This window comes from Sciurus carolinensis, chromosome 1 (assembly GCF_902686445.1).
Source record: "Sciurus carolinensis chromosome 1, mSciCar1.2, whole genome shotgun sequence".
Lineage (NCBI taxonomy): Eukaryota > Metazoa > Chordata > Mammalia > Rodentia > Sciuridae > Sciurus > Sciurus carolinensis.
This window is the reverse complement of record NC_062213.1, coordinates 200752032-200777484: the sequence shown is the minus strand read 5'-3', so window position 1 is coordinate 200777484 and position 25453 is coordinate 200752032. Positions and strand designations below refer to the sequence as shown.

Here is a 25453-nt window from a genome sequence, read left to right as displayed (position 1 = left end):
GGGGCGGGCCCAGTGCGTGGCAGCAGCCGGCGGCCCCATCGCGAAGTTTCCAGTCCTGCGTGCACCGCCGGCCCGGCGGGCAGACCGTCCTCGGACCCCGCCATGCGACCCCTGCTGCTCCTGGCCCCGCTGGGCTGGCTGCTCCTGGTCCCCGCGGAGGGCGACGCGAAGCCGGAGGGTGAGGGCGCGGCCGGGGCGGGGCGGGGCGGGGCGGGCGCGGGCCCAGCGTCCCGCTGCCCCGAAAGGACCGGTGTGTACCCGAGGCCTGGAGCCGGGGCTGGGTTCCGGCGACTTGTCCACTTGCGGGCTGGTGACTTGGACAAATCACTTCCCCTCTTGGGGCTGAGGTTCCTATCTTCATGCAGCGGGCAGGACAGGGTGACAGCCCACGTCCCATTCAGCACCGAGCCGGGCCAATAGTAATAGCGTTGGTAGTAATAACCCAGTAGGCTACTATTTATGGACTCACCTCGACCAGACACCCGCGAAGCTTGATCGCTGCGCTGGGACCATGTTTCCTTCTATTATCCCCATTTCCTAGCTTGGCAAACTGAGGCTACACAGTTAGTTCACTTGACCAAGAGCAGATAGCGTGTGGGCCTTGGACAGCAGGAGTCACCCCCCAGTATGTCTGTTTCTAGGGCCCAGCCTGGAGCCACTAGGCCTTGGGGATGGTGACCCAGAAGGTACAGGTGTGGCTCACGTTTGTGGACCATTTTAACCGCCCCCCCCCTCTCTGTGCTCTGTGCAGCCTCCTGCCAGCCTGGTCTTCCTTTGGTTGGCATGTGAGGAAACTGAGGCCCAGACAGGTTGCCAGCCCTAGGGTGACTGTTCTGAGTCTGTGGACCCTCAGTCCCCTGCTCCTTCTACTTCTCCAAGGCAGATCAGGCTTCCAGGTGTGCCCCACTATTCCGAGAGGGGGCTTCTGTCCTCCTCCGCCCTCCCTGGTGCTGTCCACTTCCAGGAGAGCCCTGAAGAGCCCATCCGAGTCAAGCAAAGCCACTGGCCACAGCCTCCTTGGCACCCTGTTCACCCTTCTGGAGGACCTGGGAGCATCCTCAGCGTGGGGGGTGTTGGGATAGCAGAAGGAACCTGGTTCTGGGACCCTGGGACCTGGGGAGGGTTGGAAACCTTGTTTTTCAGACACCTTCTTTGTGTTAGGTTGTCCCCAGGGCCACACACCTCCCAGGGGTAGAGCCACTGGCATCTCCACAAGGCTCAGTGTCCTAGCTGCCAAACAGGGTGATAATATCTCACTCCGAGCACTCTGCGCTCTTGAAGGATTCCAGGGGACGAGGCCGGTGTGTGAGAACTCAGCTCAATGCCTGGCTCATTCAAGGCCCTCCGCAAATGACCTTTCCTGTCCTGGGCCAAGGGCGGCCAGCTTTCCTGGAGAACCCACCAGGGCAGTGACATAGGTCAGAGAAGTTCTCTGAGACAGGCACTGAGCACAGGGCCGGCTGCTGCTATGTGCAGAGGGCCTGTGCCGGCCTGGGGCCACTCGCTGGCCAGGCGCCAGGAGCCCTAGGACAGGCTCCTTCCGGGGCCTCACTTCTCCCTGCTTCTGCTGGGGGCCTCCTCTACCCAGACCATCCCAGGAGAGAACTGCAGCTGCCCACACTGAAGCCCAGAGTCAGAGATGGACCGAGCTGATGGCAGGGCTTCAGGTGCCCCCACGGCAGCGGGTGACAGGAGGAGGGCAGCGCAGATACAGGGCGGCCAGCACAAAGGCTGCCGAGCTGAAGGGCTGGGGTGCCTAGCCGGCAGCAGACACCCCTCACCAGGCAGCTCTGCTCTGCTTCCCTTGCTCGGTTTAGGCTTGATTGTTGGCAGCGCCAGGGGTGGAACCCAGGGCCTCACCCCGCGAGATGACGGGCTCCCTCTGAGCTACGCGGGCCCGTTAGACTCTTGTGATAGGCGAGGAGTCACAGCCCGCTTGCAGATGGGAAGATGGAGGCCCTGCGAGGTTCAACACCTGGCCTCAGGTGGAGTCACTCAGTGTCTGGGACTCAGTACGCAGCTCCTTCCTGCTGGTCCCCACCTCCGGTTGCAAGGCTTCTGCCTGGAAATGCTGCTTTAGGGGAGCCTGCCTGCTCCCCCAGACCTTCTGCCAACTGGACCGTAGAACAGAGTGGGATGTCCTTTTCCCTGCAGGGACCAGAGTCAGGGAGGGCACAGCCAGCAGCCCCCAGGGAGGCCGCTGCTTCCCCGCCTTGGCAGGTGGCTGGGATGGGGAGTGTTGATTAGGGCAGGTGCAGGGCTGGGCCACATGCCTCTCGGGGACACAGTGGGACCTGAGGTGGCGAGGGGACTTGCTGTCGGCCTGGGGTGTGGAGTGCCCTTAGCAGCGTGTCTAACCTTTCATCTGAACACCCATGACTTGATATATGGGCACATGGGAGTGAGGGAGGGACACATGGGCACTTTTTACTTTTGAAGGGGCTTCCAATTAGAGGGGGCACAGAGGTCCTCAGTAGAGCCCAGTCTGCTCCCAGAGAGCCCCGTGTCTGAGGGAGGAGACCTTGCCCGGTACTGGGGGAGATGGAAAAAGGCTCAACAGAGCAGCCGCGCCAGGCAGACGCCGGAGGCCCGAGGGAGTGAGTCCAGTGCCCTGTGGCCCTGTGGCCCATCTCCTGCCCTCCGTGGGCCCACACCTGTCCCTGCAGACCTTGGTTTGGCCACAGGGAGGGAAGGACAAGGTCAGAGCCCCTGGGGAGGTCAGCTGGGCTTGGGTGGGGTCCCAGGTCTTGCTGTTCCCCAGACGGGGTTGGAAGAGTGCCAAGAGTCAGGCAGCTGGATGGGGTCGGGTGCTGAGTGACCGGAGGCAGCAGAAATGTGTGGGCAGCCAGAGCCAGGAGGGCCCCAGGCACAGGGATCCCATCCTGCCCTCCTGCAGGACCTTGTTTATACCAGGCCCAGTTCAAGGCCTGGGGAGGGGTTGGGGGTGGGGCTGGGAGGAGCTCTGTTCATTCCTGGCCCCGTCCAGCAGCCCGGGTGTGTCCTGACCATGCCTGTGGAGGGCGCACTGACCACCCGTTCCCTTGCCTGGGACGGAGCTGCAGGGAGGACGGGCCAGCTAAATCGGAGCTGGGGTCTCAGCCTTCTTGAACCCCAGAGACCCTGTTCTTCCAGGACCTCCTCAGCTCGCGGCATGCCTCCCTGGACCCCCCTGCCCAGCTCCCTTTCTCAGGGGAGACTCCTCCCTCAGACAGGAACCCAGGTGCAACCATGTGCCCAGCACTTGACAGACTGGCTCCAGGCACCCTCAGGGGAGTCCCTGCAGAAAAGTGCTCTCTCCGTGTAATTCCCAGACTGTTGAGTAGGGTGAGGAGGCGCGGCCCAGAGCGGCCAAGTTCCTTGCCCAGCGGTCTGTCTTTCCCGCCCCACTCTGCGTCTCATTTATCTCTGCTGCATCACCGGTTCGTCCATCTGGGGAAATCATTGCTGGGCTCTGGCCAGCAGTTGGGGGGGCTGAGTTCTGTGGGTGCCAGGCCCTACGTGGCCCCTGGCTTGAGCTCAAGGCCAGCGACTGAGCTGACAGAAAGCAGGTGGGCGGGTCTTGGTGTCTCCAAGTCCAAGCCGAATCTCCACGTTGACAGCCTGCGCGCTGTCCAGAGCTCTGGCCAGCTTGACCAGGGATTGGAAGCAGGCCTTCCTGCAGACCCGGAGTGTGTGCCCACCCTGGGGAGGCCGGAGAGAAGCCTTGGAAATGCTGGATTCAGTCTGTAGCGGGGAGTCTCTGGCATCCTGGCAAGGTTAAGAGCATGGGCATTTGGAATGCCAGCCAGCTTGCTCCCATCTCGCTCCAAGGTCTGTGGCCTTGGGCAGGTATTTAGCCTCTCTGTGCCTCGGTTTCCTCATCTCTGCTGCAGGCAGGGTGCGCTGATGTGATAAGGACTGCAGCAGCCATGTAGCTCTTGAGAATCGTCTCCAGCGTTGCTCCTCGCAGCCAGACAGGTGCGCACCTCGCCTTGGTGGCCGTCCAGCCAGGGCGGGGAAGAGGGAGGCCAAGAAAAGAAAGCTGTGGCTCTGGTCCTGCAAAGGGAAGAGCAGTAGGCCTGTCCTAGCCCACTGGCAGCCGAGAGGCTAGGTAAGGGGTAGACTAAAGAGGGCTTCCTGGAGGTGGTGGACTGGGGGTCTCCTTAGGAAAGTGGTGGTGCTGCAGACAGGCAAGGGAATGGGGTGCAGGCAGGGTCATTGGGGCCCTTTTTTTCCTGGGGGGTGTTGGGGTTGATGCCGGGGTCCCTTGGGAGAGGCCTTGCCTTGCTTTCTCTTGCTGGGAGCCACCTCCTCACCCCTTGCATTGGACAGAGGCCTGGGGATGGCCTGGCCTGATAGATCCCAAATGTGACTGACACAGAAGTCACCTGGGAAATTAAGGAAAACCCCAGGGTCCTGGGCCCACTGCAGGCCTCGGGCCATCGGCTAGCACAGCCTCCCTTACCATGCTGGTGTGCAGAGAGCTGCTGAGCCGCTTGACCTCGTGGGACCTTCGCCTGGGGAAGCTGCCACAGCCCAGGGAGCCCAGGACTTCTCAGGGCCCCAGGGTGGGCACCTGGCAGCAGGCAGGAGCGAGAAAGAGACAGGCTGGGGAGGAGGAGGGTGGGCATGTGAGGAGGGTCTGGCATGGCGGGGACCTGGCCGTGACCCAGCTGGACAGTTTCCTTAGAGGGAAAGATAGGCCCTCTGGCCACCATGCCAGGCCTGAGCAGTGCATGCAGATAGGTTAAGAGGGGACCCTGGGTCAGGCTGCTGTGTCCCAGTCCTGGTGCCACCATATCCGGGCTCCCTGGGGCAGGTAGACGCCACCAAGCTGTTTCCTAACTTTAGAGCGGGTTTGGCGTGTATACAGTGCTGAGGGCGGCATGTGGCGTGTAGAGGAAGGTGAGCCTTTAAGTCCCTGTCCTTTGGAAGCAGAACTGGAGACGGGAGCTGGAGACCCGCCGCTCCCCTTCCCCGCCCCTGCAGCCTGCTTTCTTCCCCAGAGTCCAGAATCTCACAAGCTGGCTTTTTCCATCTGTGAAACGTGACACTCTTCTGTCCCCCAGCAACCCCTTCTTGGCAAGAGGGCCTCAGAGCTGCTGGCTACGGTTCTCCTCACCGGGGGGAGACAGTCATCCTGGCAGGAGTCCAGGGGAGCCCTTCCCCAAGTGTGAGAAGCCCCCTTCTCCCCTGGCCCACCCCAGCTGGCGCCTGCCAGTCGCTCTGGGTGCCCCCCTGCTCTGGGGCCAGCAGCCTGCAGAACTGCTCAGCTTCCACCAGCTCTGGCCAGATGGCCCCCTTTGTTCTTTCTGCCCAGGCTCCTCCTGGCTGGGGTGGAGGGAGGGCCTTACCTGCCCGGGGCTGGCCTGGCTGCTTGGTTAATCTTTACCCAGAACAGCGGGAAGCTGAGGGAGCGAAGATCCCCAGAGGAATGGTGACGAGCAGCCAGAGGGCAGAGACGTCTGGAGAGGCCTTCAGAGAGGCGGTGGAGGGAAGGGAGTGTCATCGTTATTGGTCCTGGAGAAAGGGGACAGAGAGGGAGGCGGGTGGGAGGGGGTGGAGCCCAGTGGCAAGACCCCTGGCTGGAGGAGAACTGGTGCAGGTGACCAATGAGCACATCACCTAGCCTGGGAGGGTCTGGAGTGCCAGGCAAGTCATTCGCCTCTCTGGTCAGTGCTGGCGATGGCTCTTGGTGTGTGCCGTGCGTCCCCTAAAGGATCTCACGTGCCTGGTCTTATTTAACTAGTCCAGTGTCCCTGGGAGGCTGGTAGTATCATTGTTTCTACTTTATAAGGGGAAAGTTGAGTCCTCAGGAAGGACAGGGACTTGCCTATGGTCTCATAGCTGGTAGGGGCAGAGCCAGAAGTCTGAGCAGCAGGCCGGCTCCAGACCCCGCTTCTCGGAGAACACGGCCTCACAGTGTCTGAGAGGCGCTTCCCTGGGGCTCCAAGGCCTGCTGCCCGGGGAGCTGTTTCCAGACAGTTCTGTTGCAGAAGCAAAGCCACACTGCAGAGCCCGGGCGAGGTCCCTTGTTAAAGGTAGTAGCCGCTGCTGTGGCCACGTCAGGACCCGACCGACAGGGATTTCAAGCAGTTTCCACTCTGGCCGGCTCAGCCTGAAGTTATGCTGGAGAATCCAGGGCGCAGGGAGAAGGACTGTTGGGGAGCTAGCAACGTCTGTGCTGTGTGTGGGCGTGGGAGCGGTGGCCCCTGGACCTTGCGTTTGCCATCCCTGGGCTAACATCCAGCCGCCGCTGGAGAGGCCTTCTTGTGGTCAGAACAGTCCTCCGCCACCACGGGAGGCCTGAGCCCCCTAAAGCCCAAGGCTCAGCTCCTGGCGGCAGGGTACTGGCACCTCTCCTGTGGACACTGCTTGACACATTGGTAGTTACCAGCTAACAGGAGGCCTGGGAGGGAATTGGGAGACCCCGGTCACGTGCCCGCTCTGTCATGAACCCGTGGAGTAATCGTCGGTGCACCCCCTCCGACGCGGGCCTTGGGTTGATGTGAAGACACGTGCTGCCACGATTTGATGGGTCACTGTGACCCCCTGCTCCCTGTCCTCTGCCTCTAACTTCCCATTCCCGTCCTCTGCCCACAGACAACCTCCTCGTCCTTACCGTGGCCACAAGAGAGACTGAGGGCTTCCGCCGCTTCAAGCGCTCAGCCCAGTTCTTCAACTACAAGATCCAGGTGAGGGGCTTCCTGGGCACGGCAGAGACAGCGAGGGGTGGTGGGAGAACCCCACGCTGCAGAGCCTCTGAGACAGACTTGGGGCCACGAGGAGGCTTCCAGAAGCTGAGGGACGAAAACCAGCTAGGACAGAGGACAGACTGGAGAAGTCCAGGGGAGACTCGCCTGGGGGGCCTGGGTAATGGGCAGGGCCTAGGAATCAGCATTTCCACAAATTCCCCTGGGAGTTTTGGGATCGTCATGTAGAGACTTCCCTGTGAACACAGTTCTGAGGAAACACGTCCAGTCCGGGGGTCACGGGCGTGGTGTTCCCCATCTGCTGTCTGTGGGGCTTAGCCCTGCGGGTGCTTCTCTGTGTACCTGGTGTTAGACACTGGGGATGGAATGGTGGACAAGACCCTTGATGTCACTGCCTACGCAGCTCAGCCTGAAGCCGGAAAGGAAGTGCATTAACTCACATGAACGAGCATTGAAGCAAAGGTTTGCTTCAGGCCTCGCTGGATCCAGGGTTTGGAGCAGAGGGCCCTGTCCTTCCGCCTCTAGGTTCTGCTTGTTTTCATTTGCAAACATGCTCTCTCTACATGGTGGCCTGTTGACCAGCAGCCACAGACCCGGGTGCCCCGGCTTCTCAACCTCATCCGAGCCAGACAGCCTTATTCAACAGAATAGTCCCAGGGAAGGCTGGTAGGCCAGGCTTGGGTCACATGCTCAAGCCTGGCCGTGGAAGGGCAGGAGGAATGGGACCCTCTGATTGGCCAGGCATGGTCACATGACCCCTGGGAGCCAGGTGAGCCTGGCATACAGGTAGAATGCTCTTCCCGCAGGGCAGGGCCAGAGGTGTCCTGCAAACAGGGGTCGAGATGTTTACCGCTCAGCTGGGGGTGGGAATTTGGCTGGGAAGATATTGCTTTGCCAAAAGCTGAGGCTGAGCGGCCTCTCTCTGCAGGCCCTGGGGCTGGGGGAGGACTGGAGTGTGGAGAAGGGGGCGCCGGCAGGTGGCGGGCAGAAGGTCCGGCTGCTGAAGAAAGCTCTGGAGAAGCACGCCGACAAGGAGGACCTGGTCATTCTCTTCATAGATAGGTAGGTGGCCCGGAGCCTCCTGACTGGGCCGCTCACCAGAGGGCGAGAGAGGAGGTTCTAAAATGAGGCCCTTCCTGTCTGTCGGGATGAGGAGACTCACCCTAGCCAAGACTCTGTGGCTTTAGGGGATCCGTGAACCCCAGGATAAGACCGTCTGGTGTAGCCCATTCCCAGTCCTGGTGAGAAGGTGGGAGGGGTGACCTGCTCCTTGTGCTTTGAGTGTGACAAGGCCACGGGTTATGGGGATCATCTCTGCCTGGAGCTGGGACGGAGAAGTGGCAGGCAGGGCTGGAGACCGTGGGCAGACCCACGGCCCAGGGCTGGCAGGGGAGGAAGGAGATGTGTGGGGCTCCTCGGTCCCTGTGCCCTCCTGCTGGTGCCCTCCCTGGACCCCAGCGCACCTCTGTCTTTTCCCTGCTCTGGCCATAGCTACGATGTGGTGTTTGCCTCTGGGCCCCGGGAACTCCTCAAAAAGTTCCGGCAGGCCCGGAGCCAGGTGGTCTTCTCGGCTGAAGAGCTCATCTACCCGGACCGCAGGCTGGAGGCCAAGTATCCGGTGGTCTCCGACGGCAAGAGGTTCCTGGGCTCTGGAGGTGAGAGACCTGCGTGAGCATGGGGCTGGCAGAGGGTCCCCCCAGCCCGCCTTCCTGAGGGGCCCTTGGGTGACATCACAAGTCATGAACGCAGAGCAGCATGAAGAGCTTTAACCACAGACCTGCTCCCCCTGCAAAGGGTCACATCATCAAACAGCCACTAGCTGTGTGGGCAAAGCCTGCAACCTGGGGATTTCTCCCTGTTCCCCGCCTCCTGTCCGTCTCGCTTCGTGTCTCTCACGTTTCTGCAAGACCTCTCAGATCTTCCAGGTCCCTCGCGTCTGACCTCATGGCTTCACGCTCACCACCCTGCAGACCCCATCCTCACCCTGACCTTGGCCCTCTGTAGTTAGCTTCCGACTCCTCTGCCAGCCTCTGCCTCCCCCGCTTCCAGTCCGCTCTCCACCCGGCAGCCTCGAGGCCTTTAAAAGGATGCACGTCCGTGCTGGCACTCAGTGACTTCCGGCTGCAGATAAAGCCCACAGGCCTCTGTCAGCAGCAGGTCTGCCTTGACAGCCACGCGTCTTGTTGGCTCAGAGGGTTAGCATAGTCCAGGCGACCTGGCCTGGCTCAGGGGCCAAGGTGTGCCGTTCGTCTTCTCTTCACCTCTCGAAATCCGCACCCTAGCCAGGGAACCTGTGGGGGCTTTCTCCACTTGCCAGGACTCAGCCACCCAAGCGCTGTGTGATGTTGGCCCAGCCTCTGCCCTTCTCTGGGCCAACTCTACCAGATCACGATATACAAGGGGCTCCAAACCTGGACCCCACCAGCTCCACTCTCCCTGGACTCCTGGTCCAGTCCATCCATTCAGCACCTGTGGTGCTCAGCACTGAGCAGGTGCAGCTTAGTGGGTACCATTGATGCTGGGAACTCATCAGCCAGTGACATTAACTAGCTGTCCTCCCTCGATCCGAGAGGACTGCTGGGAGGAGGCAGAGCATGTAGGTAAAGAGTGGGAGGTGGGCGAGCTGTGGGGATGGGGGAGGCCCCTGGCTCAGAAGCCAGAAGCTAAGTGTCTGTCTCTGTCCCCCCACGCTCCCCAGGCTTCATCGGTTATGCTCCCAGCCTCAGGAAACTGGTGGCCGAGTGGGAGGGCCAGGACAGTGACAGTGAGCAGCTCTTTTACACCAAGATCTTCTTGGACCCAGAGAAGAGGGTAAGAGGCGGCAGCAGCCAAAGAGAGGAGGCTGGGGACTCCTGGCCAGGATCCCGTTGGCCAGGCTGCACTGCTCACAGTCCCCCTGGGCCGGGGCCACTGGGTCGGTGTCCTAACCAGTGGGCTGCTGCAATGGACGACCATAGACCAAGGGCCGTCTAAGCAACAGGCATCCATTGCTCATGGTTCTGGAGGCTGGAAGGCCAAGATCCACTCTCCCTGGACTCCTGGTCCAGTCCATCCATTCAGCACCTGTGGTGCTCAGCACTGAGCAGGTGCAGCTTAGTGGGTACCATTGATGCTGGGAACTCATCAGCCAGTGACATTAACTAGCTGCCCTCCCTCAATCCAAGAGGACTGCTGGGAGGAGGCAGAGCATGTAGGTAAAGAGTGGGAGGTGGGCAAGCTGCGGGGATGGAGGAGGCTCTTGGCTTAGAAGCCAGAAGCTTCTGAGTGGTTAGGCTCTTGACTCTAAAATGAAAATGAAGCAAGAGCACTTTCCCATAGCGATGCTGTGAGGATAAAATTAATAGGTCTGTAGAGGACACATAGACTAGTGATCGGCGTTGGTGAGGAGCCGAGCAAGTGTTGGTCATTACCCTGGCTGTCATCGTTGTGGTTGGACCAGTCCCTTCCTCTGTTCCTCCCAGTTCTGTGATTTCCTGATTCTCTGTGAATGGAGCCCCGAGACCATAGACCCCAGGGCTTGGCTGCTGGTTGGCCTCGGGGCTGCCGTGACGTGCCAAGGCAGACCAAGTGCGGGGACAGGGTCCCTCCTGGGTGTGCTCAGGCCCCGGCCTCAGCCAGGGCCTCTGGCTGCTGCAGCCTGGTTGCCCTCCTTCCTGCAGGAGCAGATCAATATCACCCTGGACCACCGCTGCCGAATCTTCCAGAACCTGGACGGAGCCTTGGGTGAGCACCCGTGGGGTCGGCAGGAGCCAGAGTGAGGAGGTGCTTCCTGAGAGGCAGGAACAAGGCTCCCGGCAGGGCCTGAGCCTCGCTGGTTGCCTGCAGGGATGTCACTGCCTTTATGCCCAGGTCCCAGAGGCCACCTGGGTGTCCTGGGACAGAGCCGTGCCGCTCTCTGGAGGTAGAGAAAGGGGACACGTGGCAGAGCTGGGTGGTGGCACAGAGATTCTGGGCCTTCTTCTAGGAGGGCCCCCTCTCCTTCCCTGCCCTGCCACCTCCTAGGATTCCTAGGCTGGGGTGGGGGACCAAGCTGGAAGGGAGATGGTGGACAGCACTTGAAGTGGCAACCACCCGTGGGCCAGGGCTCATGTCCATGGCTGGTGATGCCACTGCTTGGCTTTGTCACAGGTCTTGCTGGGTGGTCTCCAGTGTGCCTCTCCCTACACACACACACACACACACACACACAGCTTCCGTTTCCTGTCTTTAAAAACGGGAAGTGACCCAGATCCCTAATTTGTGATCACGTGAGGTCCCTCTGAGGATCTGACGGAGGCTCTGGCCCCTCTCCCAGAAACACAGTTGGATACGGTGGAGCACACCTGTGATCTCAGCGACTCAGAGAGGCTGAGAAGGAGGACCCCAAGTTCAAAGCCAACCTGGGCAACTTAGACCCTGTCTCAACACAAAAAATAAAAAGGGCTGAGGGTGTGGCTCGGCGGAGGAGCAACCCTGGGTTCGACCCTCCATACAGAAAGAGAGGAAGGCAGAACTGCTGCCCGTGGTTCCCGGCTCCCGGACCTAGGTTGAGAAGCTGGCCCAGGTCACTCCCCTGGTCTTGCGGGAGCTTGCCCGGAGGGCTGTCCTCCTGGTTACCCACCCTGCGAGTCCCTCCGCAGACCCTCTCAGGCCACTGAGAAGACCAGACCTCCCAGCGTTCTACACTGTCTGCAGTTTCACCCGTTTTCTTGTGTGCGGTGACTGTCAGCCAGGGTCAGGGCACAGATCTGGGGACCCTGCAGGGCTCTCCCTGCCCAGGGCTCCCAGTGCTGGTTTCCCTGCTTCTGGTTCCATTAAGAAATCGCAGGTGTGGGCTCGTGGTGTCTGTGCTCACCCCCAGGGGCCCGAGGGCAGCCGAGCGCTTGCTGGACACGGGACCCTCCCACTCGCCCACGAGGCAGGGATTCGCCCCATGTTACAGATGGGGAAACTGAGGCTCAAAGGGTGATGGGACATCACCTGATGGCCCCTAGGCTTGGCCTGGGGGTCTGACCCTGGTTGGCACTTGGCTTTCTGCCCCCCAGATGAGGTGGTGCTCAAGTTTGAAATGGGCCACGTGAGAGCGCGGAACCTGGCCTATGACACGCTCCCGGTCCTGATCCACGGCAACGGGCCCACCAAGGTAGGCAGGGGCCCTGGGTGGGAGGAGGCCACCTGTCTCTGCATCTGCGTCCATCCCTGCTGTGCTCGCTTAGGAGTCCACTGACCCATCTGGGCCTCGGCAGTGCTGCCAGCGCTGTCCCAGCGTTAGCTGGGGTCAGAGTCCATTATTCCCTCGGTGGACACTTGCTGACCATCTCACCAGAGGCTAAGGCATGGTCAGTTACAAAGAGGACAAATGGTCCCCACATTTAGGGTGCTAGGCAGTGCCTGGGGTGCACTGTGTTCGGGGACAGGGTGGACCTATGTGGCTCCTGAGGAACCGGCCCGTGGCTCCTAACATTTTCCTGTGTCCTCAGCCACCTGCATCAGAACTGCAGGACAGGGAGGAAGGGGAGTGAGTAAGAGGGTGGAGGTGTCCCGACTGCCCCGGGCTCTGCTCCCCTGGAGCCCGGGAGCCAGGTTCGCCTCTGGACCACCTCCCAGCGGCTCTGCTTCTGGGGGATGGAACATTCTCTCCAGGGCCCATGCAGGGCAGGAGAGGGCTCACCAGGGACCAGGGAGGGACTAAGTGAGGGAGGCTGGGGACTCCTCTTCAACCTCGTGTCCCCTCTACAGCTGCAACTGAACTACCTGGGCAACTATATCCCTCGGTTCTGGACCTTCGAGACGGGCTGCATCGTGTGTGATGAGGGCCTTCGCAGCCTCAAGGGCATTGGGGTGAGGCTGGGGCTAGCCCTGAGCCCAGGGACATACAGGGCTCGGTCCCCCAAGATGGAGGAGGGGGGCGGTGATTCTGGAATAGACTTGGCTCTGGTGGGAGGTGAAGGGGTCACCCCTCATCTGGTTCCACCCATGCTGGGCGCTTGGCGGCCAGCGGTGACTGAAAGTTGCTGGACTCTGAGCCGCCCCTCCCCCACGTAGGATGACGCTCTGCCCACGGTCCTGGTCGGGGTGTTCATTGAGCAGCCCACGCCGTTCCTGTCCCTGTTCTTCCAGCGGCTCCTGCGGCTCCGCTACCCACGGAAACGGATGCGGCTTTTCATTCACAACCATGTGAGTAGCAGGCGCCCTGAGGGTCTTCGTGTGGCTTGGGGCAAGGAAACAGCCTCATGAGCTGGCCTGAGCCCTTGAGGGTCTGACTGAACCATGCTTATCTGAGCCAAAAGGAAGTAGATGTGGGGAGTGTCCCCAAATCACTAGGTTGACTCGAGTCAGATGGCTGAGCGTGAATCCCAATAACACTGCTTTTATTGACTGTGTGACCTTGGACACGTTCCTTGACCTCTCTGGGCTTCTGTTTTCTCATCTAAAAAGTAGGGTTAATAGTAGTACCAACCACATAGAATAGCTGCTGGGGTTTAAGAAGTTTACCTCTGAGGTGCATAAAAATGTACCTACAGTGTGCAAAGCACAACACAGTAGGTCTCTTAACTGTTGTCGTTTTTGATTCCATCCCTGCCCATCCTGCCCCAGTTAATGCTTTCTAATTTGATCTGGTGACAGTCCAGTTGGATTTTACTCCTTATGTTCCTCTGGGGAACCAGGGAGGGCCTGAGGCTGCTGCTGGGGACCCGCCTGGTTCAGCTCCCCAGCTCCTCCCTGGCCTCTCCTTCCAGCCAGAGAAAGTCTGCCTCTCAGCCTCGCTCTTTCCAACTGTGACGCCAGTGCCCTCTGTTCTGCCAGGCTCTGTCTTCCAGAGTCTTCTCAGCCAGCTGCAGCCGCCCCTTGGATGTCCGCTCAGCCCCACAGTGTGTACCCCACCCGGGCACACAGCTCAGCTCCCTGCCCTGGTCACCTGTTTCCTGCACCCCCAGGAGCACAAGGGGTGTTGACCCTGCCTTGCGAGGCTCTCAGCCTCCCTGGGGAGCAAGTAGTCTACCGGTGAACTGTGGCTGTGTAGAAAAGAACTGTCACAGGTGGTCTTGAGACCTACTATGTGCTGCGTCTGACTCAGTGACCTGGGGAGGGATGTGCCTGCCCTTCTGTCCAGGAGGAAGCTGAAGTGGAGCAGGCAAAGGGACTTGTCCAGGGTCCCAACTCATCATACAGAGCCAAGGTTGTTCTGAACCTTGAATTCGAGTCTAAAGACCCTGCTTTTCCAAACCCCCCTATGCCAGGGGCCCTGGCTTGGGCTCTCCTTGGTCAGGTAGTAGTCAAGGAAGGATCACCTGGTACAATTTGGGTTTTTTTTTTAAATTAATAATCCTTTATATACATTAACTTTTTTTTTATTGTAGTTGTAGATGGACGAATGCCCTTATGTTGTTTGTTTATTTTTATGTGGTGCTAAGGTCAAACCCAGTCCTCATACATGCCAGGCAAGCGCTCTGCCGCGGAGCCACAGCCCCGGCCATCACAGGCACAATTTGTAACAGCATTTCCCCGAGCTGCGCCCCAGGGCCGTGTGGACAGTGACTCTGGGTGTGGGCCCAGGGTCGGGTGGGATGCTCTTCCGACGTCAGGGGCTCTGAGGAGGCCTGCAGGCCTGGCCTGGTCAGGGAGGATGCTCGAGGATAGCAGGGAAGGGCAGTTCGGGCAGAGGGCCTGGCCCGGGCAGAGGGCTGGAGACGGGAATGCAGGTAACAGGCGTGTGCTGGAGGTGAAGGGGGACAGCCCGGCAGTGACAGGTGCTGTGGTCCCTGGGGTGGAGCCTGAGTCCTCCTCACCCTACTCCTGCCCCAGGAGCAACACCACAAGGCCCAGGTGGAGCAGTTCCTGGCAGAGCACCGTGACGAGTACCAGTCGGTGAAGCTGGTGGGCCCCGAGGTGCGGCTGGCCAACGCCGACGCCAGGAACGCGGGCGCGTGAGTCCCCGGCGTGGTTCTCTGCGCTGATGGGTGGTGGGCAGACGGGCTGGGCTGTCGGGCGCAGGCTGGGCGTCAGGAGTTCAGCGTGGTTCGGCCTTCCCCAGGCCTCAGGGTTTCCGTCTGTCAAACAGGGAAATGGTCTCTCTCCTGCCAACCCCGGGGCTCTGGGGCAGGCGGCAGGCACACTGTCATTTGTCATTAGGGGAAGAGGAAGGGCTGGAGGATCAGAAGAAGATAACAGAACTGGGGATGTAGCTCAGTTGGTAGAGTGCTTGCCTTGCAAGCACGAGGCCCTGGGTTCAATCCCCAGCACTGCAAAAAAAAAAGAAAAAGACAACAGCTGACAATAAGAAAAATGACTTCTGATTTTTTTCCCCTTTACTATTAAAACGACCAAACAGAGGTACAAGTAATTTGTGTTGATCATGGAAGAATGGGACATTCTAGATCATTTTGGCCAGCCTCCTCCAAAGGACTGGAGAGGAAATAGATTCACAGATCAGCTTTGTGGGCTCATCAGTCGCAACTGCTGGGCTCGGCCTTTGCAGCACAGAGGCAGCCACAGATGTCCCATAATGAATGAGTGTGACGGTGTTTTATTTAGGGACACTGAAATTCGACTTCCATGTAATCTTATGTTCTTTTTTATGCCCCCATTATTAGAAAACAGAAAATCATTTTTTTTTTTTCACTCCTAAGTGGTACAAAACCAGTGAGAAGAGTTGGACCAGGGACCGTAGTTTGCAGAACCACGGATCAGATGGACGGAAAGGACACACTTTCTAATTAATTTATTCATTTGCAGCATTGGGGATGGAAACCGGGGCTCGCTCATGCTAGGCAAGCTCTCTACCACTGAGGGCACCCCTGCCCCCATTTTTAAGGCTTCCATGTCTCTGCCCTGCCCCTGGTGGTGCGGGGACCTGTCTGGTGGCCTGCGCTGTCCCTTGTGCCTGGTGTTCAGGGCACTTGATGGCAGTTGTCAAGTTCTAGGCCTTTGTCTTGTGAGGGTGAAAGCGCAGGGTGGGAGCTCCCACTTGGTTGGACTTTTGAGGCAGCGGGTCATGTCCCAGGGCTGGTTGACCTCTCTGTGGCCCCTCAGCTGGTACATTGTAAGGACAAATCATGGTTGTGAATGTGGGCAGCTGCTGGGTGGCTCCAGGACCAGCCTGGCTGACCCTGGGTCCTCTCTTCCCCACAGAGACCTGTGCCGGCAGGACCGTGCCTGCACCTACTACTTCAGTGTGGACGCAGACGTGGCCTTGACGGAGCCCGACAGCTTGAGGCTGCTGATCGAGCAGAACAAGTGAGGCTGGGGTTGGCACCCTGGCCGTGCCCTGGACCACACTCAGGAGAAGCCCGGGCAGGGTGGAAGCCCCATGGCTTTCCTCTGGGCCTTGCCTGTGACCTGGGCTGTGGGACCCCGGCCTGGCAACTCTATGGGCTGGTAGAGAATGGCTGTCCTGTGGCGGGGAGGGACCCGATGAGCCAAATGACCTTCCAGGCAGAGCCCCCGCCCCATTAGGTACCCCGTGAGCAGGTGGCCCCCTCCCCATCTCTGTCTGGTCTGCCCCCTCTACCACTGAGGTGCCTGTTTCCTCAGGAACGTCATTGCCCCTCTCATGACCCGCCATGGGAGGCTGTGGTCCAACTTCTGGGGGGCACTGAGTGCAGACGGCTACTACGCCCGCTCTGAGGACTACGTGGACATCGTGCAGGGGCGACGTGTGTGAGTGCCCCTTCCTCCCTCCACCTCCTGGGCTTGCAGGACCTCCCTTCCTGGCATTCCTGTCCTGGTTGCCTCAAATTTCTGTTGACCCTCAAGCAAGGAAAACTGCAGCCAGACACAGAGAAGGACTTCCTGGCAATTGTTCTGGGCCCATGTGCCATAGTACGATGCCCTCCCACCTGTGACTTCCCTTTCCTCCCGGCCCCAGCCCCAGCGCCTAGCCTGTGACCCCTTCCACCAGCCTGTGACGCCCTCTGTCCTCCCGTCTCCCTCAGCGGTGTCTGGAATGTGCCCTACATCTCCAACATCTACCTGATCAAGGGCAGCGCCCTGCGGGCTGAGCTCCAGCACACGGACCTGTTCCACCACAGCAAGCTGGACCCAGACATGGCCTTCTGCGCCAACATCCGGCAGCAGGTCTGTGAGGCTGGGCGGCCACAGGGGTCTGTGGACAGGGAGAGCTGGCCTCCAGCTCTGACCTGCTCCGTGGGCTCCCTTGCACTGTAGGATGGGAAGTACCTGAGAGTCCAGCAGGGTCCCTCAGAGGCCACCGGGGCCTGGTGTAGGTGCATGGGGCACTGGACCTGAGGGTGGTCCTTAAGGGTCTGCAGAGACCATTTTGGTGAACTCAGTTTTCACACTGTTTATGTTATTTATATTTTTGACGAAGGCTAAAGGAAACTTAACTTTCTGCCTAAATGTAGTCCAGGTAAGGTGTGCAGGAGATCCCACACTTGGTTTCTGCTTCCCAGCCCCCCCTCCATATTTCTTTGTGATTTTTCTGGGGAGATGATGGAGATGGACCCAGGTCTCATGCATGTTAGGCCAATACTCTACCAGGAGCTACATTCCCAGCCCCTGTGATTTTTTGGTTTTTCTCCTGATTACTGGTGTTTGAACCCAGTGGCACTTTACCACTGAACTATATCTCCAGTCTTATTTATCTATCTGTCATCTATCTTTTTATTTTTGGATACTGGGGTTTGAACGCAGGGGCATTCAACCACTGAGCCACATCCCCAGCCCTATTTTTATATTTTATTTAAAGCCAGGGTCTCACTGATTTGCTTCGTGCCTCACTGTTGCTGAGACTGGTTTTGAACTCTCGATCCTCCTGTCTCAGCCTCTGGAGCCACGGGGATCACAGGTGTGCGCCACCACGCCAGGCCTCTTCAGTCCTTCAAAAAAACTATTATTTTATATTTTGAAACAAGGTCTTGCTCAGTTGCTGAGTGTCTCCCTGAATTGTTTAGACTGACCTCGAACTTGGATCCTCCTGCCTCAGCCCCCCTGAGGTGCTGGGGTTACAGTGTGGCCACCACACCTGGCTCACTGACTTTTGTTTGTTGGTTGGTTTAATAGGACAATACGGGGAGGTTTTCTCCTGTGAGCAAAAGTTTAGGATCAGAACACAGTGCTTGGTAGAGCGCTGGCCTCACATGCATGAAGGCCTGGGTCCCAGTGCCAAAATAAAAGAACATAGTCCTTTTCTTTTACGTTCCTGCTTTCATCCCGTTTCGTCCCACAGGAGGCCCTCCTTGATTGCCCCCGATGGCGGGCCTGGGCCAGGTGCTGGGGACCGGGGGGCAACCTGCACTTACCATGCCTAGTCGTGTGACCTGGCATCTGGTGGCATGCAGGGGAAGGGGTGGGCCAGGGCATCTCCAATCAGGCCTGCTGTCCCCAGGAGGTGTTCATGTTCCTGACCAACCGACACACCTTCGGCCACCTGCTTTCCCTGGACAGCTACCAGACCGCCCACCTCCACAATGACCTCTGGGAGGTGTTCAGCAACCCTGAGGTGAGTCCTGGACTGGGTGGCAGGGCTGGGAACAGAAGGGACTCCCATGACCCTGTGGCCTGTAGGCTACCTGCCTCCCGCTGCCCTGGGGGCTAGTAAGGGCAGGATCCGGGTAGGGAGGGCCCCTCAGAGACGGCACCATCTAGTGGAGGAGGGACCAGGCTTCAGAGGCCTGTGTTTGAGGCCCAGATTTGTCACGTGTGACTTGGTTGAGCCTCTCATCTCTTGGGGCCTCGATCGGGTTGGCTTGTCTTAGCTGTAGAGTGGGTATGCTGTCTCAGCCTGTCTTGCCCCCGAGGGGGTCATAATGATCCAAGCAGACAGCTGTGACAATCTTCCTACATGTTGGGAGCTTGTAGCTGACACAGGCATTTTGCACATACGTACATACGTAGACGGACACGTACATACATGCACGAACACCGTCTCCTGTGGGCACACGTGGGCAGCGCATGCACACGCCCAGCGGGCACAGGCCACCTGCCCTGAGCGTGCACGTACCCACTCACCTATGGAGGAGCCTGTGGGAAGCGCCCTTCGTGGAGCATCCTGTGGACTGAGCCCCCGGGCTCCGTCCAGACCCGAGTACCCAGCGTGTTTCCCACCCTGCAGGACTGGAAGGAGAAGTACATCCACGAGAACTACACCAAGGCCCTGGCAGGGAAGCTGGTGGAGACGGTGAGCTGCCAGAGTCACAACCCCGGCCTGCTGCTGGCAAGAGGAATGGGTGGGGGGATGGCCCCCTCTGCTGGCATTTCCGGGTGATCCTGCGGGGGCCTCAGGGCCCTTAGGCCTCTTCCCTGGCTGAGGCATGAAGAGGGAAGCATCTCTGAATGGGGTCTCTGCTGTGGCCCCTGTGCTGGGAGTGAGGAGTGGCTGCATCTGTCCTTTCTTCCCTGTCCCCTCCCCCAGGGCCCTCGGCCTCCGCTCCCTGGGTGTGGACATGCCTTTTGTGATGCTAGGGCTGGTCACTCTGCTGGGCAGGCCCATCGCTGAGCTCTGCTTCCGCCTTTCTGTGCAGTGTCGAGAGCTGCTGCTCCTCAGGGTCACTCAGGGGTCCCAGAGGACTCTCGGTGTAGTGGACACGGAGCTCACTAGGGCCCTGCAGCAGGCTCTGCATCACAGGGGAGAGGCAGGGGTAGCCCTGTGGACCCCTGAGACCGGGTCCTTGCTCTCCCCAGCCCTGCCCCGATGTCTACTGGTTCCCCATCTTCACTGAGGCAGCCTGTGACGAGCTGGTGGAGGAGATGGAGCACTTTGGCCAGTGGTCGATGGGCGATAACAAGGTAGGGCTCCAGACGTCTGGGCCGGCCTGCAGGGAGCGCCCCTCCACCTGCACTGCTTTCTGGGCTCTTCTCTTGGCTAGATAGCCAGCGACTCTGGAATCTTCACATGGGGGTGCTGGCTGGGGTGCCTGCAAGGCAGTTGGAAATAAAGGGATTGGGAGACTGGAGGTGGAGGGTTGGTCCCCAAGCAGCTACTACCGCTGTGTGACTTTGAGCTGCCTTAACTGTACGTTGCTAGGTTTTTAGTTCCTGGCTTACTGTTAGAATGGCTTGGCTTTCTGCCCGACTTGTGCATGGCAGAGGGAAGGAATGGGCAGTGAAGGCATCAGATGTGGTGATCAGGGCCAGGTTCATCAGACATCTGCAGGTGGCCAGGTGGACACCAGAAGCTAGGTTCTCTAAAGCAGGAATCCCATGAAGCACTGCTTTTAAAGACAAAACGGGCCCTGAGCCAGTGTGCCTCAAAGGTTGGACTACCTTTGACCCAGCAGCTGGACTGTCCCATGGTTCTGGTTACCTGCCTCATCCATGTGCTTTGGTGACTGGGCAGGTCTCTGGGAACTCCAGCTCAAGCATTCTGGGGTTCCTTGTGCTCCAGTGACAGAGCCAGTCCTTGGACCCAGTGCCTGAGCTAACTAGCCCATGGAGCTAGTTTTCTATGCTGTGTGACTAATGACCATAAGCTTAGTGACTTTAAAAAGCACCCATTTATTAACTCCTGATTTCTGTGGGCCAGGGATCTGGCTTAGCTGGGTCCTCAGCTCAGAGTCTTTCAAAGCTGCACTTGAGGGTCAGAGGGGGTTGGTGTCTCTTCTGAGGCTCAGGGTCCTATTCAAGTCCACGTGGTTGTTGGCAGGTTCATGTCCCTGCAACTGGAAGACATAAGGCATCTGGCTTTTTTGAGACCAGTGGGAGACACAGTCTCTCTCCAAGACCCTCCCTATAGGGTCTGGTCCACCCAGACTCCCTTTTGATTTATCCCAAGTCAACTGATTTGGGGCCTTAATTACATCAGCAAACCCCTCCATTTTTGCCACATAATGTAATGAAGCTCCATCCTGTGCTCAGGCCAGGGGGAAGGGATCAGCGTCTACATGCTAGGGCATGGGGCGTCTGGGGGACCGTCTTAGAATTCTGTTGGCCACAATCTCCTGGGTCACTTTCAGGATAACCGCATCCAGGGCGGCTATGAAAATGTGCCAACCATCGACATCCACATGAACCAGATCAACTTTGAGCGGGAGTGGCACAAGTTCCTGGTGGAGTATATCGCCCCCATGACGGAAAAGCTCTACCCCGGCTACTACACCAGGGTGAGCCCCCAAATGCAGCCAAACACAGGCCGGGTGGAGTGCCTGGGAGGGGCGGGGCCAGATGGGGTGGGTGGGGTGTCTGGGCGGGGCCAGACATAGGCGGGGTAGAGTGTCTGGGAGGGGCGGGGCCAGATGGGGTGGGTGGGGTGTCTGCGTGGGGCCAGACATGGGCGGGGTAGAGTGCCTGGGAGGGGCGGGGCCAGACAGGGGCGGGGTGAAGCCAGATGAGGACAGGGTGGAATGTCTGGGAGGGGTGGAGCCAGATGGGTTGGAGTACCTGGGAGGGGTGGGGCCACATGGGGTGGGTAGGGTTTCTGGGCGGGGCCAGACATGGGTGGGGTAGAGGCCTGGGAGGGGCGGGGCCAGACAGGGGAGGGGTGAGGCCAGATAGGGGAAGGTTGGAGTACCTGGGAGGGGTGGGGCCAGATGGGGTGGGTGGGGTGTCTGGGCGGGGCCAGACATGGGCAAGTGGAATGCCTGGGAAGGGCGGGACCCCAGGACAAGTTGGGGAGAAGGCAGCCCCAGCTACCTGAAGAGGCTTGGGTGTTTGGTCATCTGAAGGAGTGGGGTCTCCCCACCACAGGGATGTGGGGGTGGAGCCTCAGAAGGCGACCAGGTCCCAGGAGGACAGTGCGCTCGCCTCAGACCCTACCCCTTTGGAATTCTTCCTCTGTCCTTGAACTCTGGCTCCTACACCAGCCCACCGCCAAAGCCCCCAACCAACCCGCCAGACTGGCCTGCTGGTGCGCCCACTTCCCCAGGTTTCTCTCTAGCGCCAGCACTCCTGTCTGTTCACCGCATCTCTGGCTCTCTCTCTGTCACTCACTCAGTTGCTTCCTCCTCCCTGAAAAGCCTCGTGAGGATCAGGTTCATTCCTGTCCCTTCCCTCCTTTTTCCTTCTTGTTTTCCTTTCCTCCCCCCACCTTGCTCCCTCCCTCTTTCCCTATGTTTTTCCTGAGGCTCTTTGTGCCAGGTGCTTCCAGGCACAGGAGGATGTGGCTTTGGGCCGACATTCCAGCAGATGGGTGGGGCCCTGCTGTGTACCCATGTCCTCCGGCCCTTGGTGGCTTCTCTTGACTGACACCTGCTCTCTTGTCCCTCTGCTCTGGCACAGGCCCAGTTCGACCTGGCTTTTGTCGTCCGCTACAAGCCGGATGAGCAGCCCTCGCTGATGCCACACCATGACGCCTCCACCTTCACCGTCAACATTGCCCTGAACCGGGTGGGGGAGGACTACGAGGTGAGCAGGGCCAGGCCAGAGGCAGGGAGAGGGCTGGCTGGTGAGCCGCAAGCAGGGTGACCCCTGTCAAAGAGCCAGAGGGAAGCAGTGCCTGGAAGAGGTGGGTTGGAGGCACAATTTGGCAGGAGGGAGGAGACTTTAGAGGTGACAGCCTGAACGCCAGGAGGCCTGGCGCTAGACTGCTCTGTTCCTGCCCCGTCAGCTCTGTGGTGTTGGGCTCGTTTCTTGGCCTCTCTGTTTCCTCGTGTCTGAGTGTGGTCCCATGATAAGCACTCAAGGAAGGGCCTCACCAATGATAGGGGCCCGGGTTCTGCCGTGGAAGGAAGAGGGCTGCCTCAGGAGCGGGGGGATGGCGTCAGTCGAGGTGTGGGGTGCAGGAAGAGCTGGGGCAGGTGGGGGGCGACCTCTGCATGTGGTCAGTTAGGGAGCTGGCCAGCCGCACCTCCGTTCTCTCCTTAAGCTACTGTTTTTGAGGGCTTCGTTTTTGGGGGGTATTTTTGGCCCAGGGGTGGGCAGTATAAAAACAGTTTGAATTTTTTGAGACCTTAAACTATACTAGGCATTCCCTAAGCTGGGGGTTCTCGGCCAGGAGCAGTTTGTGCCCCCCAGGAGCCGTTGGCAGTGCCTGGAGACTTTTTGGGTAGTCACAACTGCCAGGGTGCTCCAGCATTCACTGGGTAGAGGCCAGGGGTGCCCAGGACAGCCCCGGACGAGTTGGAAACTCGGTCCTGGGCTCTTCTCCTGCCACATCATTTACTTCTCGCAAGCCATGGCAGCCTCATTCCTGCTTTAGAGGGGACTCTGAGGTTCCCATTAATTAAAGTTCGTAAAGGGGGGAGGTGACATTTGCGGCCTGACTCTGAGGCCAAAGCCCGCAATCTCCTAGTCTGAGCCCTGTGCCTTCCCTAGGCAGCTAGTGTCTGTCACTCCACAGGGCACCCCAGGCTGGCTGTGCTGAGGGCCACTGAGCTGTGGCGGACAGACAAGAGAAGGGATGGGGTAGCGGGGCGGGGAGGGGGCCCAGCTTCTGTCCCCGGTACTGACGCTTCTCTCTCCCAGGGAGGGGGCTGTCGCTTCCTGCGCTACAACTGCTCCATCCGAGCCCCAAGGAAGGGCTGGACCCTCATGCACCCCGGGCGGCTCACGCACTACCACGAGGGGCTCCCCACCACGAAGGGCACCCGCTACATCGCCGTCTCCTTCGTGGATCCCTAGCCGGCCAAACCTGGCGCTCTCAGAGGATCCTCTGCTGACAACCACTCCCCAGCAGCCCCTGGGGCCTCGGGTCCTGGAACCTGCTTCAGCCTCCAGGCTCTTGACTTCCTCTTGCTCCTGGAACTGCTGGTCACCAGTCCGAGAGATCAAGAGATCTTGACGGCAAGCCAGAGACAAAGCAGCCCTTGGGGCGGGGCTTTCTGTGGCGCTACAGTCCCAGCCCCGGGAGACACTGATCACTTTCCTGTTTTGTGACTCATCCTCCCAGAAAAACCCAGCCCCTCGTCCTCCAGTTCTTCCACAGGGCAGGACTTGAGCAGAACAGGGCCACCCGTGCTGCTCACAGACTCCGACCGGCCGGAGAAGACGCACCCCAGGGCTCCTCAGGTGGAGCTGCTGCTTCACGGGTTCTACTGAAAGCTTTGGGGTGACCCAGAGACCGGAACAGATGCAGGCTTCTCCCTTCAGCCTGGGACCTGGGAAACCCCTTCCTCCTGGCTCCTGTCTTGAGAGCCAAGCTTTGTCCCCTGGAGAGAGCAACTCAGAAAATCTCTCAGGGAACAGAAGAGACATCTGTGCCACAGCCGGATCCTCTACTTGACCTTGCTCGGGGGAGGGAAGGGATGTGTCCACACTGCACTGGGCCCCCGTGTCCCACTGCCTCTGGAGAGAGGGACCATCAGAAACAGGACAGTTCTATTAAACGGTTGTTCAGACCGCTGGATGGGAGGCCCTTGGTGTGGGCGAGTGTGCAGGTGTTGAGGGGAGCCAGGGGTGGGGTTCGAAGCCCTGGTTCATTCCCAAACCCGGGGCCCCGTGACTTCCTTGGCATTTATAAACTCCAGGATCCCTTTTCGGTGAGCCGGGCGCTGGCTCTCTGGGGCCCCTTCTTCATCTGTCAGGACCTGCGTCAGATGTCACCTTCTCTCTGGAACCTCTGCTGACTACCCTTCCTACAAGCGTGAACTCGGGAGAAGCGGAGATCTGGTGCCCCACCCGGGCATCTTCTGATTATACTTGAGGGAACACATGAGCGCCAGGAGCTGCATCTGTTCACGCCTTGCTGTGGCTGGGTGTCAGGTGCTCAGCACGCAGCCTGCTGGGGTAGGGGCTGTTTCCTCTTTGTAGATGGGGAAACTGACTCAGAGAAGCCAGGTAATTGGCCCAAGGTCACACAGTAAGTCAGTGGTAGGGACAGGGAGGGATTTCAATTATTTTGCCAGTTGAAACACTTGTCCCCAAGGTACTGGTGGGCAACAGGGGCAGAAAGAACCAAATACAGTTTGGTAATAAATGTCACAGTGGCTCTGAGAATAAATGGGGCAGGAGCCAGAGAGACCAGTCAGCTAGTATACCCCAATGCTCTCAACTAAGGGTCATTTTGCCTCGTAGGGGACATCTGGCCAAGGCCAAAGCCTTTTCTGGTTGTCACAGTTGCAGAGGGGGTGTCTCTGGCATCTAGCAGATAGAGCCTAGGGTGCTTCTAAGCATTCTACAGGCACAGGGCAGCCCCAACACCACCACCAAAAACACAGACTCATCCATCCCAAAATGTCACTATCAGGAGGCTGAGGAAACCCAATGGCTCTTAGACTGGACCTTAAACAGGGAGCAGGGCTCTATCAGACAGAGACCCTCACAGCCTGGAGAATGCAGGTTGGTTGGTGGGCAGGTCAGATTACAAAGGCCTGTTCCCCAGGTGTCTTTGTCTGTTTTCTGTTATTATAACAGGATACCAGAGATTAGGTGATTATAAAGAATAGAGGTTTCATGAGCTCACATTTCAGGAATCTGGGAAGCCTAAGATCATGGCACCTGCATGTGGTGAGGCCCTTCTTGTGGCATCATAACCCAGTTGGGGAGGTCATCATAGGGTGAAGGCCAGGAACTGTAGGCCACTAATGCCATCATAGCGGCCCACCCTTATGACTTCACTTACTCCTGATTATCAAGGGCCCCACCTCCAAATACCATTAACATGACTTTCAGGATTAAGTTTGCAACCCATGAACATTTGGGGGCACATTCAAACCAAAGCACCAGGCTATGGAGAGTTTGGGCTTTACCTGGGAGGCAGCTGGAGTCATTTGAGGGTTGTGTGTATGCCTTTTAACAATTTTTAAGTTTTTTTAGTTTTTAAAATTGGTACATGATAAATCCAAACAGCATAATTTTGGGGGAAGGGGGTACTGAGAATTGAATCTAGGGGCACTCTACCACCAAAGTATATCCTCAGCCCTTTTGTTTTTATTTATTTATTTTTTGAG

General features: G+C 58.8%; 1 protein-coding gene and 1 non-coding gene across 2 annotated transcripts; both read left to right on the top strand.

Moving 5' to 3' along the window:
• On the top strand, positions 1-25391 carry Plod1 (procollagen-lysine,2-oxoglutarate 5-dioxygenase 1). Its single transcript, XM_047542298.1, has 19 exons — positions 1-178; positions 6583-6674; positions 7621-7754; positions 8184-8347; positions 9391-9503; positions 10352-10415; positions 11717-11814; positions 12411-12512; positions 12717-12848; positions 14478-14599; positions 15804-15908; positions 16206-16331; positions 16607-16748; positions 18019-18132; positions 18745-18810; positions 19314-19418; positions 20585-20731; positions 21846-21971; positions 23031-25391. The coding sequence occupies exons 1-19, from the start codon at positions 103-105 to the stop codon at positions 23184-23186; spliced, it is 2184 nt and encodes a 727-aa protein (XP_047398254.1). The 5' UTR covers positions 1-102; the 3' UTR covers positions 23187-25391.
• On the top strand, positions 14847-14920 carry Trnaa-ugc (transfer RNA alanine (anticodon UGC)). Its single transcript has one exon. It is a non-coding gene; the product is annotated as a tRNA-Ala (tRNA).
• Positions 25392-25453: the final 62 nt, after the last annotated feature.

Bases quoted from the DNA above. Each gene is read 5' to 3' on its own strand.
- Plod1 (XM_047542298.1), top strand. From the start codon at position 103: ATGCGACCCCTGCTGCTCCTGGCCCCGCTGGGCTGGCTGCTCCTGGTC. The intron at 179-6,582 runs GTGAGGGCGCGG...CTCTGCCCACAG, and splicing joins GGGCGACGCGAAGCCGGAGG to ACAACCTCCTCGTCCTTACC. The intron at 14,600-15,803 runs GTGAGTCCCCGG...TCTTCCCCACAG, and splicing joins GACGCCAGGAACGCGGGCGC to AGACCTGTGCCGGCAGGACC.